General features: G+C 40.9%; 1 protein-coding gene across 2 annotated transcripts in view; it reads left to right on the top strand.

Annotated features, from left to right (window-relative positions):
• Window positions 1–14441, top strand: part of TGFBR3 (transforming growth factor beta receptor 3) — a 350647-nt gene that overhangs the window by 313578 nt on the left and 22628 nt on the right. For both annotated transcript variants that reach the window (XM_030207075.1, XM_030207074.1), the window contains exons 14-15: window positions 1231–1263; window positions 6100–6201. In XM_030207075.1, the coding sequence (XP_030062935.1) occupies window positions 1231–1263; window positions 6100–6201 (135 nt within the window). The remainder of the gene's footprint in view (window positions 1–1230; window positions 1264–6099; window positions 6202–14441) is intronic.

The raw sequence follows: 14441 nt of genomic DNA, 5'->3' as shown, positions 1-14441 counted from the left end.
GTGCACATTTGGATGTCTGAGGGTGTCCCGCAGTATGCAGTTTTAAGCTGCGTTAGGCACACTTTAGCACCTAATGCAGCTTAGTTAAAGGGCCCCTAAGGATAAATCCCTTCACCATCATTTATTAATTTTGAGACTCTCAACATGTCAACTTATCTTTGTCCCTGTCAGTTCCACTGGTGCTTTCGTTAATCGTTCTTTCCACTGCTTTGATCATGTGTATGACACACAATGCTGCAAAGCATGTTCTAAGATGTTTTAGGCTATTAAAGACATCGTTTCTTTTTCTGTTCCATTTGTAGTGTTTTTCAAAGGTGTTGAGCACTGGGTTATGTTTTGGCTGATAGGCTCAAGTTTGCAAAGTAATCTCCCCCCCCCCCCCCTTTTTTTTTTTACAAAAGCGTGCGGTAATGCCGACACAGCCCATTCACTTTGAATGGGCTGTGTCGGCATTGCCGCACCGGCAGCTGCTAGCGTGGCTTTGTAAAAGGGGGGGGGGGGGGGTAAATAATTCAGGGGTTTTTTACTAAGCTGCTGTAAGCACTAGTTTGCGCTTAGCGCAGCTTAAAAGGACATACCGCAGGAAGCGCTAAGGTGTCCTGCGGTAAAATTCCAGTGTGCGCACACAAACCATGCAGTACAAAATATTTTAGAATTTTTCTCAGAGGGGGCATGTCCAGGACAGAGAGTAGACATGACAGCGCAAATCAGTTAACGCAGCCACATTACCACACACTAACTGATTAGTGTGGGATTAGCGTGTGAGCCCTTACTGTCTACAAAATAGGTGGTGGTAAGGGCTCACACGCTAATATTTGTTAATGGTTACGCTAATGGTAATGATAGCACATGGCCATTAATTGGGAAAATGTTAGTCCTTTAGTCCAAACTGAGTCAATAGAAAACTAACAAGGTCACTGTATGCAGAAGATAGCTAGCAAATATGTGTGAATATTTTTCAGGACAAATAAAATTCCTTTCTTAGGCAATAACTGCCACCTGTTAATCTAGAGGTTGTGTTTGGAGTGAAAACAGAATAGAAATGTACTACGTTCCAAGGCTTATATAGTCCTCATATTAAATTTATAAAGGAGAGTAAATTACAGAATATTGTTGGTGTATATTATAATGGTAATTTTGCTTTGTAAAATGTATCTTTTTCTTTTGGCTGTCTATACAGACACACACCAAAAGCACATTATACTAAATGGTATTTGTTTTTTGAAACAGATTCATCAAATCGAAGACCTAATCACCAATCACGTAAGTTCTTTGTATTATAATTTCTTTTCTAAGGGGGAAATGTACCTTTCTGCTAAGTACATCCTAAAGCAGGCAGGTGTCCAATCCTCAGGGACCACAAACAGGCACCCTAATTAATATGCACAAAAGATTTGCATATAGTGGATGTAATGGGCATGCAGCTCTCCATGCATGTTCATTAAGGACATCCTGAAAACCTGGCTTGTTTTGTGGCTTTCAAGGACTGAGTTTGGGTAAACTTATTCTGAAGGATTTATCAACCTCTTAGCTTCCATACAGAAGGCATCTGCAAAATATGTTAGTGTACATATCATGGTCATGGATCTGATATACCACCTTTCTGTGGGTGCAACCAAAGTGGTTTACATATATTATATGTACCTAGTGGGCTTGCAATCTAAGTTTGCACCTGGGGCAATGAAGAGTTAAATGACTCGCCCAGGGTCACAAGGAGCTGCAGTGGGAATCAAACCCAGTTCCCCAGGTTCTCAGCCCACTGCCCTTATCATTAGGCTGATATGAAATATGATACTTCATCAAATCACATCACAAACCTGTGCAGTAGCATTTCATTTTAACACATTGTTTGGATTTTATTTTTTTTTGCTTTTTGCATATCAGCCAAGAACGAAAAAAAATTATATTGGTCAAAGCAGCTGACAATCGGAACATAGTAACATAGTAGATGACGGCAGAAAAAGACCTGCACGGTCCATCCAGTCTGCCCAACAAGATAACTCATATGTGCTATTTTTTGTGTATACCCTACTTTGATTTGTACCTGTGCTCTTCAGGGCACAGACCGTATAAGTCTGCCCAGCACTATCCCCGCCTCCCAACCACCAACCCCGCCTCCCACCACCGGCTCTGGCACAGACCGTATAAGTCTGCCCAGCACTATCCCTGCCTCCCAACCACCAGTCCCGCTTCCCACCACCGGCTCTGGCACAGACCGTATAAGTCTGTCCAGCACTATCCCCGCCTCCCAACCACCAGCCCCGTCTCCCAACCACCAGCTCTGGCACAGACCGTATAAGTCTGCCTAGCACTATCCCCACCTCCCAACCACCAGCCCCGCCTCCCGCCACTGGCTCTGGCACAGACCGTATAAGTCTGCCCAGCACTATCCCTGCCTCTCACCACCGGCTCTGGCACAGACCGTATAAGTCTGCCCAGCACTATCCCTGTCTCCCACCACCGGCTTCTTAGAAAGCCCCCCACCCCAAACAATACTTTTTTCATTTCTTCACACTTGCTTTAGAAATATCACCAGTTCACATTTTTGTGGTACATTTAGTAGAGCTGTTGGAAGCTGTTGGATCCACTCTCGTTTGAAATCCTTTAGAGCATGTTCATATTACATTAAGCAGTGTATATATGTCTTAGTACAAAAAAATCCACATTATTGCAGCAAATGATCTCTTCAAATCAACAGCTGGATTATATAGTGATAGATCAGAAACTAAAAGTTTTTAAATATGAGGGAGATTTGCAATTGCCTTTTTCCTGCTCGTGGGAGTGTTTGGTTTTCCTTTTTTGTTGGACTGCAGCCCCAGCTCTTGGAGAAAGCTGCTTCTCTCTTGTGAGTGGAGTCTCATTATCTTGTTCAAATATCAGGCTTTAACTATAAAATATTATGTTTTAATGGGATGCTTTTTTATTCATTCATTCAAAGCTGTCCAAAGTGATTTACAAAATTAAAATACACATGATACAGTTCGCATGCATAGCATTGTGTTATCCTTTGAGTGCGCATTTGGTTCATTCAGACACCTAAAAATTTAAGATGTGGGTAAATTGCTTATACGTTGGGCATAGCTATGAATTAACACGCATACATTTGACTGCATGCATATTATGCATGCCTTTAAAAATGAATAAGCCCAACAATCTTTAAAAAAATGTTGGAAAATTGGGAAATTTTATTTTAAATATACATAAACTGAACATTTTTTGGGTTGCGCACACATTTAATATAATCCCCAAGTTAATTATCTGAAACAATATAAAAAATGACAATGCAAGCCACATCTTTGTGGTCTGTTTAGCAGTCCTCATGGATAATTCATAAATTTAGGGGGGAGGTTATTGACATGGGCTACTGTTAAAAAGAAATAGTGAAACATATAATATATTGTTTCTGATAGATTTTTGGATTGAATATTTTGGCCTACTGTAAAAAAAAAAAAAAAGACGTTATTTTATTTGCAACCACAGTTATTAGTAACTAGGTCTCATTGCATAGAATGGGACCTGGGTATGTCTTAATGGTAGCCCATATTTGATAACTCTGCTCCTTAATTGTAATGTTAGAAGGAAGCACAATATTTATTTAGGGCCCTGTTTACTAAGCTGCATTATAGGTGCGTTAGCATTTTTAACGCACGTTAACCCTGTATGCGCGCCAACCATGTACACGCCTGCAATATCCCTATAGGCACCTGCACGCGCTAGTTGTAGGCACGTTAAAAACGCTAACGCGCCGTAGTAAACGGCCCTTATTCTGTACTAGTATCCATTAGCACATGCTGAGGACTTTCAGTGAACTGAATACTTAGGTCTCTTTTTACAAAGGCGCACTAGTGGTTTTAGTGTGAGCTAAACTTGTAGAAGCCCATAGGAATATTATGGGCATCTATACGGTTAGAGCATTACTGTGTGAGCACTTCCTGACACCTATCTAATAGGCGGTAAGGTCTCACACGCTAATTCTGTACTAACCAGTTAGCATGCAGTGATTGATTTGTGCAGAAATGCCCACTCTCTGACCATAGACATGTAGAAAATAAGAATTATTTTTTTTAGCATGTGGTTTGTGCTCGCACATTGCAAAGTTACCACAGGAAGCCTCAGAGCATCCTGCGGTAAGCCCGTTTAAGCTGCGGTAAGCGTACGCTACTGCTTACCGTAGCTTAGAAAACATTTAGGGCTCCTTTTACTAAAAATGTTGCATTTTAATAGGTCATCTAGGGAAAAGGGAAATGTAATAAGCTAACTTATGAACGTAAGACAGTTAATATGCTTCTGATAACAGAAGAAAATACAGTACAGATGTTACTGGCAATGGGCTGATTTTTTTTTTTCTACAATTCATTTGGGATTTAAGAAATCCAGTCATACAATTCCACACCCTGACAGATTTTCAAGACAGAAAACCTCTGACAGGATACTTTTCCTGTGAAAGGACCTATTTTATTTTTTTATTTAGGAATTAATTTTGTACACGTTTTAAAATTGCAGAACAGAAAAACAATAATTGCTTTATGTTTTTGGGGTCCTTTTACTAAGGTGAACTAATGGATTTAGCATGCGCTATTGATTAGCATGGGCTAAATGATAAGATGCCCATTATATTCCTATGGGCATCTTATTTAGCGTGAGCTAAATCTGTTAGCGCACCTTAGTAAAAGGACTCCATTGTTTGCTATCCTTAAACCTGATGTTGCTCCTCTAAGTCCAGATGAGGTCTTTTTACCCATGTGGGAATGGGGCCACTTAAATTTCAGAGGTTACAAAGCAAAAGTGGCTTGGCTGGCCAGTGTTGTAGCTAGACTGAATGGAAAAATTAAGCTGGGCCCCTTATAACCACATCTCTCCAAGGTAATAGGGAGGGGTAGGAATCCCTTGGGAGCTCTAGTAAGCCAAACCTGTCATAGTAATAGAAAAAGATACTGAAATGTGAGATATTAGGGATGCACATGTCCCACATCATATCATTAATAAATTCATACTATTTTTTTCTACCTTTGTTGTCTGATTAGTGCTTTGGTCCAAGTATGTCTTTCTGCTTTTCTCTATTTTTTTTCTTAACTCTCTTTCCAGGGTCTCCTGTCCTTTTGACAAGTCTTCTCTCTTATGCTCACCATCCATCTTTCCTCTGTGTACCTAGCCATCCTGTCCAGAGTCTCCCCTCTGTGTCCATTTTCCTATCCTTGCCCCATTTTCAGGATCTGCCCTCATAGGGCTAGATTCAATAAATTCTCAAGGTTATCAATAGAAATCAAACAAAATAAAACATGGAAAAGAAAATAAGATGATACCTTTTTTATTGGACATAACTTAATACATTTCTTGATTAGCTTTCGAAGGTTGCCCTTCTTCCTCAGATCGGAAAATCCGAGTAAGAAGGGCAACCTTCGAAAGCTAATCAAGAAATGTATTAAGTTATGTCCAATAAAAAAGGTATCATCTTATTTTCTTTTCCATGTTTTATTTTGTTTGATTTCTATTGATAACCTTAAGAGTGGACTAACACGGCTACCACACTCCTCTACTTAATAAATTCTCAAAAATTGGTGCTCAATGCTGTTCTATAATGGGCATTCACCGATGAGTGCCTATTATAGAATAGCATTGAGTGCTGATTTCGGTGCCCAGATTTGGGTGTCAGGACTTGTGCCTGCTAAAATCAGATCTAATCCCCAGTATTCTGTAACACAATGCATTGGGCTTACCGCCGCTCTGTAAAAGGGCCCCTGAAGTTTTAGAATACAAATTTAGTTATTAAAAAAAAATTAGATCGCTCCATCTTTTTGACTTTCTTCTCTGGTTTTGTTTTTGTCCCTATCTCACATTTTGAGCTAACCATCCCAAATCTGGGAATGAGCAGGGTAGAATGGCAAAGGGTGTGTGTGTGGGGGGGTGGGGGGAGTATCATCTTCAAGATGTCAATGCACATACTACTTTTGAATATCATTTATGTATGAGCAGTGCTTAGAACTGAATGACATTTCTTCTTTTGCAAATGTAACATAATGACTTTTGAGCAACTCTGTAAACATCTATTCAGTTAAAAAGGTGTGTTGTACTATAAGAATTTGTGTTTTTGTCTTTTAGCCATTCTCTATGACACACCCACAGTTGTCGGAATTGCCTTTGCAGCCTTTATAATTGGAGCACTTCTAACAGGAGCATTGTGGTATATCTATTCACATACAGGTAAGAGGTCATTTCATTTCTATAAAACATAACTACTGAAGCCAATTCTTACTTTATTTCAGAAGTTTCCTTTTTCTTGTGGCTTATACAGTCTTTGGGGTCTGGCTTTCTGCCTTCCACACCTCCTTTTCCAGATCAGTTGGAACCTGCCTGAAATTGTTTTTTGGGGGGCTGATTAGTGTTCACCCTTATTTCTCTACAGCTCTAATGTTGCAGCAATCTATCATGGCTGAATCAGGGTCAGCCCAGTAATTAGACAAGATCAGGTGGTTGCCTAGGGTGGCAGCTTCAGAGGAGTGAGAGGGTGGGAGGGAAGCAGTTGCTCACATATCAAAACAGTAAGTCCTGACAGCCACCCAAATGTAACCATCAGTACCTAATTTTACCTGCAAAATAAAGTTAACATTTAAAAGTATGATGTGTTGATAGAATTGATGTAGAGTGATCATGATTGTAAAGTTTAATTATCAAAACCTTGGAAGGGGAGCAGATGGACTAGGGACCTAAAATGAATTGGAAGGGAATGTTTAAGGTTGAAATTTTATCTAGGGCACCCAGTACTCTTGTACTGGCCCTTGGTTGAAGAGCTACAGATCATGGCCTCATGCAGAACTGCATATGTATGCAACCTGAATCACACCTGTAGATGTCACTTTGACATGGTTGGGACTAAATTCAGAGGCTTTTCCCTTAATCCCCTTTAAAATAGATGCACTCTACAGAATCTATAGTCTATTGTTGAAATTACTATATTTTGCCATTACACGAGAGAGTTTTGTTCTGTGGGACCCCACTTCCACCACCACAGGGCTGATGTTGCTCTTTCTGAAATGCTCTTTGTCCCTGCCAGTCTAATGATCAGGAGTCTAATCCAAGAAAAGAACCCAGATCTCTTTCATGGAAGTGCTTTGTGTTTTGAAAGAGCATGAATTTATTGTTAATGCAGTAAAACTGACAGAATTTCATGAGGATAAGGGTGATCATGAAGATTAGAACAATGCCAACTTGTAAAGAAAAAGACATAATGCATCTTTAAAACTGTCCTTCTCCCTAAAGTTATATTATTAAAGACTGAAAATGCAAATGCAAATTGGTATGAAGCGAAAAGAAAGCAAATTCTTTTTTTTTTTTTGCATAAAATAAGAATTACACCATAATGACATTTGTTTGGTGTTTAAGGGAAATCTATATCATCTGGTCATTATTAAATCAAACATTCTACCAAAGATGTTTGTGTATGGCCACTGTTGATAGAAACTGTGGTGTCAAAAGTTAACTCTTTCTGTGGAATAGTTACAAGGTCAGTGATTGTGGATTCAGTAAGAATACATAGAAAATGTCAGAAGAAAGTGACTGCTCTGGCCCACTCCGTCTGCACAGTTGTACCTTCTTGGCTCTTTTGTTGTTCCCTGTCCTCTGCCACAAAGGTCCCTATGGAGTTAATTCTGTAAGGAACTGTCTAGTTTTAGGTTGTAAGGAGGAGTGTAAGTGGCAGTATTCTAATCATTTATTAGACATAAATGGGTACTTATGCGTGTTAATGACCTCTTATAAAGTAGGAAGGAGAAAGAAGAATACATACTGGCCGCATGTTACCTAGGATAAAAAGGTGCCAGTGATGGGGGTAGCAATAGTGCAAAACCTTCAGGAGAAGAAAACATCTCTGATGTAGCCATCAGCCATGATGAACTTGTTCGTGGTTCTACTGCAGCAGGAGATAAACCACAGAAACTGATGAAAAAGTTAAGAGAGTTAAAAACTCTTAGATAAATGATTTGACTATACACCGTATTGGCCTTGAAGAAGCCAACCAGATGATCAATGTGGAATAATGAATTAGACGAGTAATATCTGGGGATAAACAGGTTAATACCACTTTTTTTTTCTGTTTACTGTTTAATTGATCTCCTTGTCTTGTTTCACTCTCCCTAGTTAGTGCTCTAGGGAAGAGAAAAGAATTACCTGACTAAAATAAATCCTATATATTACTTTCTCTGTATTTCTGGCAAGTTGTTTTATCGCTTGTAAAAATTTAAATGGTTATAAATAAAAAAAAAATTTTTTTTAACTCTTAGACTCTTGAAGATAAAATGGAAATAATGTACTGCTACTATTACACACATACTCTGGTTTAGGAGTGAGGTTCATTTCTGTCATGGTATGCGCAAAACTAACCCATTTGGAGATATTTTGCCCCCAAGAAGTCTTTTCATAAAGCGGTCATGAAAACTCCTCTTTTTCACATTAAGAATAAATAGGAGTCAGCTACTTTATTTCCAGGCTTCTGTCCCTTTAAGTAAGTTGGGATCCATTCCAGGCAGCACAACTTCCTTGACTCTTCCAGCTGTGCTAGCTGGTTGACTTGGTACTCTAAGCAGTTGTATCTTAAGGCTTTAAATTGTAACACACTTCCCAAAACTCAGCTCCAAACTATAAGGCAGTCCTCTAACTAGTTAAGTAATCTGTAAGTTTCTGAAACAATCCCAGTACTATCAGCTCACAAATGCTCATTAGAAGAAAAATAAATAATAAACCCACTCCTGCTAGCACAAGTTTTTACAGCTCCTTTCTGCCCATTTCAACTCTGTTCAGGGAAACAGGGCTGTAAGAGTAATTTCCACTCTTATAGCAGTTAAAACCTTACTGTGCCCACCCACACTTCTTGAAAGGAAAAGAAATGAAAGATTCAAAAAACATTGTAGCAATTTAATTTGCAAGGCAAGGCATACTTTGTTCCAGGTCTGGCTCTATTAAGCAAGGTTTGTTGAGTTTCCCCCAACATCTCTCTAGCTGGAAGTCCACCCCTTTTACACATGACTGCATGATATATTGCTTGGTTTTCCAGGGATAAACCACTTCAGCACCTCCCCCTTTGCTTGCCTTCATGGGACCAAAAAATGTTCTCTGTTTTGCCTAGCTGCTGTTCCTAAGCTAGGGGGTCAATTGGTCCCTCCCCCACTCCTGGAGAAAGTTGGGGATCATTGCCCAATTCCTGGCCACTTCTTTAAGGCTATACTTAGAAGAGTCCTCCTTAGATTTTGCTTACAAGCTTGGGATCTCTGTCATTATGACAACACATAAATTATAGAATACTATAGTTTATGCAGGTTCATGCATGCATGTAGGCATGGGCAGTGGTCATGCCTAAATATGTTCATGTTCTCTGCCACTTGTGCTAGTATCCTGTAAAGAGAACTAGCCGCCTACTTTTCCATATACAGAGGAATCAAAATAGATGCCACAACCAACGCCTATAGTAGACATCAAGTCATACATTTGCCATCTATGGGAATACCAGCTTGTACACGTGTGTGCAGGTATGCACATAAATGCCAATATTTGGTTACACGCTATCCCCCTGATCCTATAAAAGTCACCAAAAATTGCATATGCAAATTTAGGTGAGCCCCACGATTTGCGCACACAGTTTGACAGAATTACGAGCCAATTAATGCCAAGAATTGGCTTTTTAACAAGCAATTATTGGCATTAATTAGATTAAATTGAGACTTAGCGCATAAATTTAGGCGCGGCCTGAAAAAGGGGATACAGAAATGGGTCATGGGTGTTTTGGGGCAGATCGGGGCGTGGTGTTGAGTTATGCCCGTAATTATAGAGTGAGTGCTCCCTGAGTGCTCCACGTGTAAATTTATGGGTGGGCATTTACTACTACTACTACTACTATTTGACATTTCTAAAGCGCTACTAGGGTTACGCAGCGCTGTATAATTTAACATAGAAGGAAATTTATGCACAACCTCTCCGCTTACGTGTTATTCTATAAACCACGCCAAACTTTAGGCATGGCTTATATTATACCGCTTAAGAAGGGTTTTTTTTTGTGCTGATTTTTTAGGCATCATTTATAGAATTCACCCCATATTTCTACATGGTGCTTAAATGTGATGGCTCATAGTTTGATGGTAGGTGTACAGATGGATGGAGCACACAGTTACACATGTAAACTGCAGAATGCTGTAATTTACCTGCATTTACACTCTCTATGACTGATATAAATGGTTGTAGAGTTGCAGCTAAATTGTATGTACATGTTAGCACTGCTACACTAGTGTTTTATAAAGGAAAGAACGTAGCTCCCATCAGGCGCTCTTCAGGTGCCTAAATCTAGCCAACGTTTTATAGAATTGCGCTCTAGCAAGATAATTTTATACCATGGACCTCTATATTTAGGTGCTGGTGGGAAATGGGTAGCTGGACATGTAGGGGTAGGGTATGGAAGTGCAGAACTCGGGCCCTTTGGTGCAGGGTGGTCCTTAAATCGAGACTCTGGGACTAAGAGCCTTAGGCTAGGAGGCCCCCTGGTCTGTGGATCCCCAAATTGAGAATCTTATCCTCAGAAGTCCCCAACTTGAAGATAATCAAGTCTTCGTTGTCTGATCTTTTAACTTCACACTGGTTCTATTAAGTCAGTTGGAGGTTAAATCTTTACTTCACGGTGAAGAGTGAAGGAAAGATTCAGCAGTAAGCTGAAAGTAAAACAGTTGACTAAAATTTAGCATAGTTTGCTGCATTGGAAGTGATTCCATATCTAGCTCATTATCATATATTTCCATGCTCATTGCACTAAGATTAGTGCAGCATAGTGCTTCCCACTTAGCACCAATTTTTATTTATATGCTAAACCTTTACCACATGGGCAGTTCATTTCAGTATTTATATACCGCTTAGATCTTAGTGGTTCACAGTTTCATTTTACAGGTACTGAGTCTGTGTCTAGTGGGCTCACAATCTAAGCAGTACGTTGTACTATTGTTGTACCTGGGGCAACGGTGGGTTGAATCTGGTTCCCCAGGATCTCAACCCATTGCCAACCATCAGGCAGCAGTGGGAATTGAACCTAGTTCCCTAGGTCTGCAACCTGCTACACTAACCATTAGCCCACAGGTGAAAAGCTCAGTTTTTATGTTGAGTCATTAAATGGTGTCACAGCTTGTAAACAATCCAGTTTTCATTAGGACTGGTGTAGTTAATGGAACTCTGTACTTTTATCGAGTCCAAACTAGTTAGCTACATATCTATGAATGATTTGATGAATGTGGAAAAATAATGAAGGTTTGTTGAGCTTTTACAAAAATTCAAAACAGGACCAGATATCTGCTTCAGATTGTCCAAAAATTAGAAGCTTATGCTATCAGGATGGTAGATTTACACTGGAGTTTCTAAAGAACAGAAAAGATTCTTTTGGATTTGCTTTAGCCAGACTAGCCAGAAAACCTGCAATGAATTTTCACAGTGGATCTGGGAGAAATCTGAAATTTCCATCAAACTCCAACCAGGGAAAAATCCACCTGCTTCAGTTTCAAATTATTTTCCAGGCTTTAATCCAGTGGCTCATAGATCTCTCTTCAGGGACTTCACCAGCCCAGTTTTCAGAATACCTACAATAAATATTCATGAGACACATTTGCGTGCAGTGCCTGTTTTGCAGAAATATCTCAGGCATATTCTTTGTAGAAATCCTGAAAATCTAGATGGTCTGGGAGCCACTGCTTTAATCACTTGCATTGTGCCTGAATGTTAGAGCAGGGAACTGTGAACCCAGAGCCCTGTTTTCACACTCTGTCTACAGGTAGCCATGTGCCATCTAGCAAGAAAACAAAAGCAACAGTTTTAGCTAGAATTAGTCAAACCAGAGAAGGAAAGAGCCTTCTGATTTGATTCATCTAGTTCTTATCAATATCCCCTGTGTCTTTATTCTGATACATTTGCTATTTTTGAACTCTGTAATGAAAGAAAAAAAAAAAGAAAATCAAAGAAAATGTCCCCAAACCCATAAAAGACCAAAAACCAAGCGTGCAGTTGAAGGATCCTAATTAAAGGAAACACTTTAATTTACAACCACCTTCCTTTCATGGAGCTACGAGATTTCCTGCTGGTGGCTAGGTGCCTTAATCTGCCTCACTGTTTCTGCTACAGGGGAAGTACACTGAGATGTGAGAGGACATAGATGAGCTGCCAGCTGTTTCCTCACTCCTGATTTTTGCAATCTCAGAGGACAGGATTTGAAAATCAGATTTTTCTTTTCAAGACCCTGGCTAGCAGTACGGGATCGAACGATCGTGCCCGACGTGAGTACAGTCCCAAATGAGACTGTCGGGACAGCCAAGGATCTGGCCGACGGTGCCGCGTCCCGCATTGACTGGAGATGTGGGGGGGAATGAATGAGGCGGAGGCAGCGCGGTGGAGGAGATCGGTGCCGTCTACCGAGGCCCGGAGCATGGGGCATAGCCGACGTTATTGCATTCTCCCCAACTCCTGTAACCCACAGGAAAAATATTCAAACAAATCCACAATTTGGATCAGCTGCCACTCAATTTTATTTAGTTCATTTTCCATATAGGAGCATCTTGCTGGACTGCAACCATTTTTGCAGGATTTCTTTGCACAGAGAACAATTTTCTCACTCAAGCTGTACTGATCATTCTTTCATCCCCTTTCTTGTACTTAGTTGGGTACCTAAAAATTCATTGGGGGGAGCACTGAGGGGGAGATTCTATATATGGTTCTTGAAACAATCTGCACATTCTATAATCGGTGCCTCCATTTATACCAACGAAAAAATGGCATAACTCCCAGTGCGTAGATTTAGGTGCACTGGGCCATATTCTGTAACTAGGTGCGTAAATTTCAGAATGCCCGCTTCCACGCCACTTTTCACCTGTGCACATTAAAAGTTTGGCTAATATTGTTATAGAATACATTTAGTGAGTTGTGCACCTAAATTCTAATCAGTACCAATTAGTTCTCACTATTGCTTAAGTGCTGTTATCAGCACTCATTAGCTTGTTAAATTATGCACATTGATATAGAATCTGCACCAATTTTGGCGCTGATTTCTAGGCACACTATCCCAGCTTATTTTCGCCGGCCATCTTCTGACATAAATCGGGAGATGGCCAGCGATCTCCTAAAGCCGGCCAAATCGGTATAATCGAAAGCCAATTTTGGCTGGCACCAACTGCTTTCCATCGCGGTGCCAGCCAAACTTCAAGGGGGCGTTTCGGTAGGGTAGTAAGGCGGGATGGGGGTGTGCTTTGAGATGGCCGGCTTCACCCGATAATGGAAAAAAGAAGGGCGTTCCTGGCGAGAATTTGGTCCACTTTATTTGGTCCCTTTTTTTGCAGGTCCAAGTCCCAAAAAAGTGCCCAAACTGACCAGATGACCACTGGAGGGAATTGGGGATCACCTCCCCTGACTCCCCCAGTGGTCACTAACCCCCTCCCACCCTCAAAAAAAATGTTAAAAACTTTTTTGCCAGCCTCAAATGTCATACTCAGGTCCATCACAGCAGTATACAGGTCCCTGGAGCAGTTTTTTTGGATGCAGTGGACTTCAGGCAGATGGACCCAGGCCCATCCCCCGCTACCTGTTACACTTGTGGTGGTAAATGGGAGCCCTCCAAACCCCCCGAAAAAAACCCACTGTACCCATATGTAGGTGCCCCCCATCACCCATAAGGGCTATGGTAATGGTGTAGAGTTGTGGGGAGTGGGATTTGGGGAGGATTGGGGGACTCAGCACCCAAGGTAAGGAAGCTATGCACCTGGGAGCTATTTTAATTTTTTTTTTTAGAAGTGCCCCCTAGGGTGCCCGGTTGGTGTCCTGGCATCTCAGGGGGACCAGTGCACTACAAATGCTGGCTCCTCCCATGACCAAATGCCTTGGGTTTGGCCGGGTTTGAGATGGCCAGCCTCGGTTTCCATTATCGGCGAAAACCGAGGCTGGCCATCTCAAACCCGGCCATCTCTGACCTTTGGCCGGCCCCAACCGTATTATCGAAACAAAAGATGGCTGGCCATCTCGTTCGAAAATATGGTCGGCCCTGCCCCTTCGCGGCGCCGTCCTCAGAGATGGGCGTCCCCATTGCCCCTCTATATAGAATCTGGGGGTCAAGGCTAAGTCTTTGCCTAGGGTGCCCAATACTCTTACATCATCCTATTTTCAAGTTTTTAAAAACATAATTAACCTTTACCATATCATTTACTCCGGGTTGAATATAGAGGCTCTTTGCTTTGCTAAACCATATAAAGCAAAGTCCATGGTCTGTACAGGATTTTTTGAACAAAATCTAAGTTTTCTGGTTCATCGCTATTTTTTGAATGGAGGTGTTGTTAAAGCAAATTGGTGGCTTCAAGAGGTACTTCAAGATGCACTTACAAGATAATCTTAATAGATCCTCATAAGAAATGTTGTGACTGCTTCAGAACAAAGTACAACAG

Source organism: Microcaecilia unicolor, chromosome 6, assembly GCF_901765095.1.
Source record: "Microcaecilia unicolor chromosome 6, aMicUni1.1, whole genome shotgun sequence".
Classification (NCBI taxonomy): Eukaryota; Metazoa; Chordata; class Amphibia; order Gymnophiona; family Siphonopidae; genus Microcaecilia; species Microcaecilia unicolor.
This window is presented reverse-complemented; position numbering and strand designations above follow the sequence as displayed.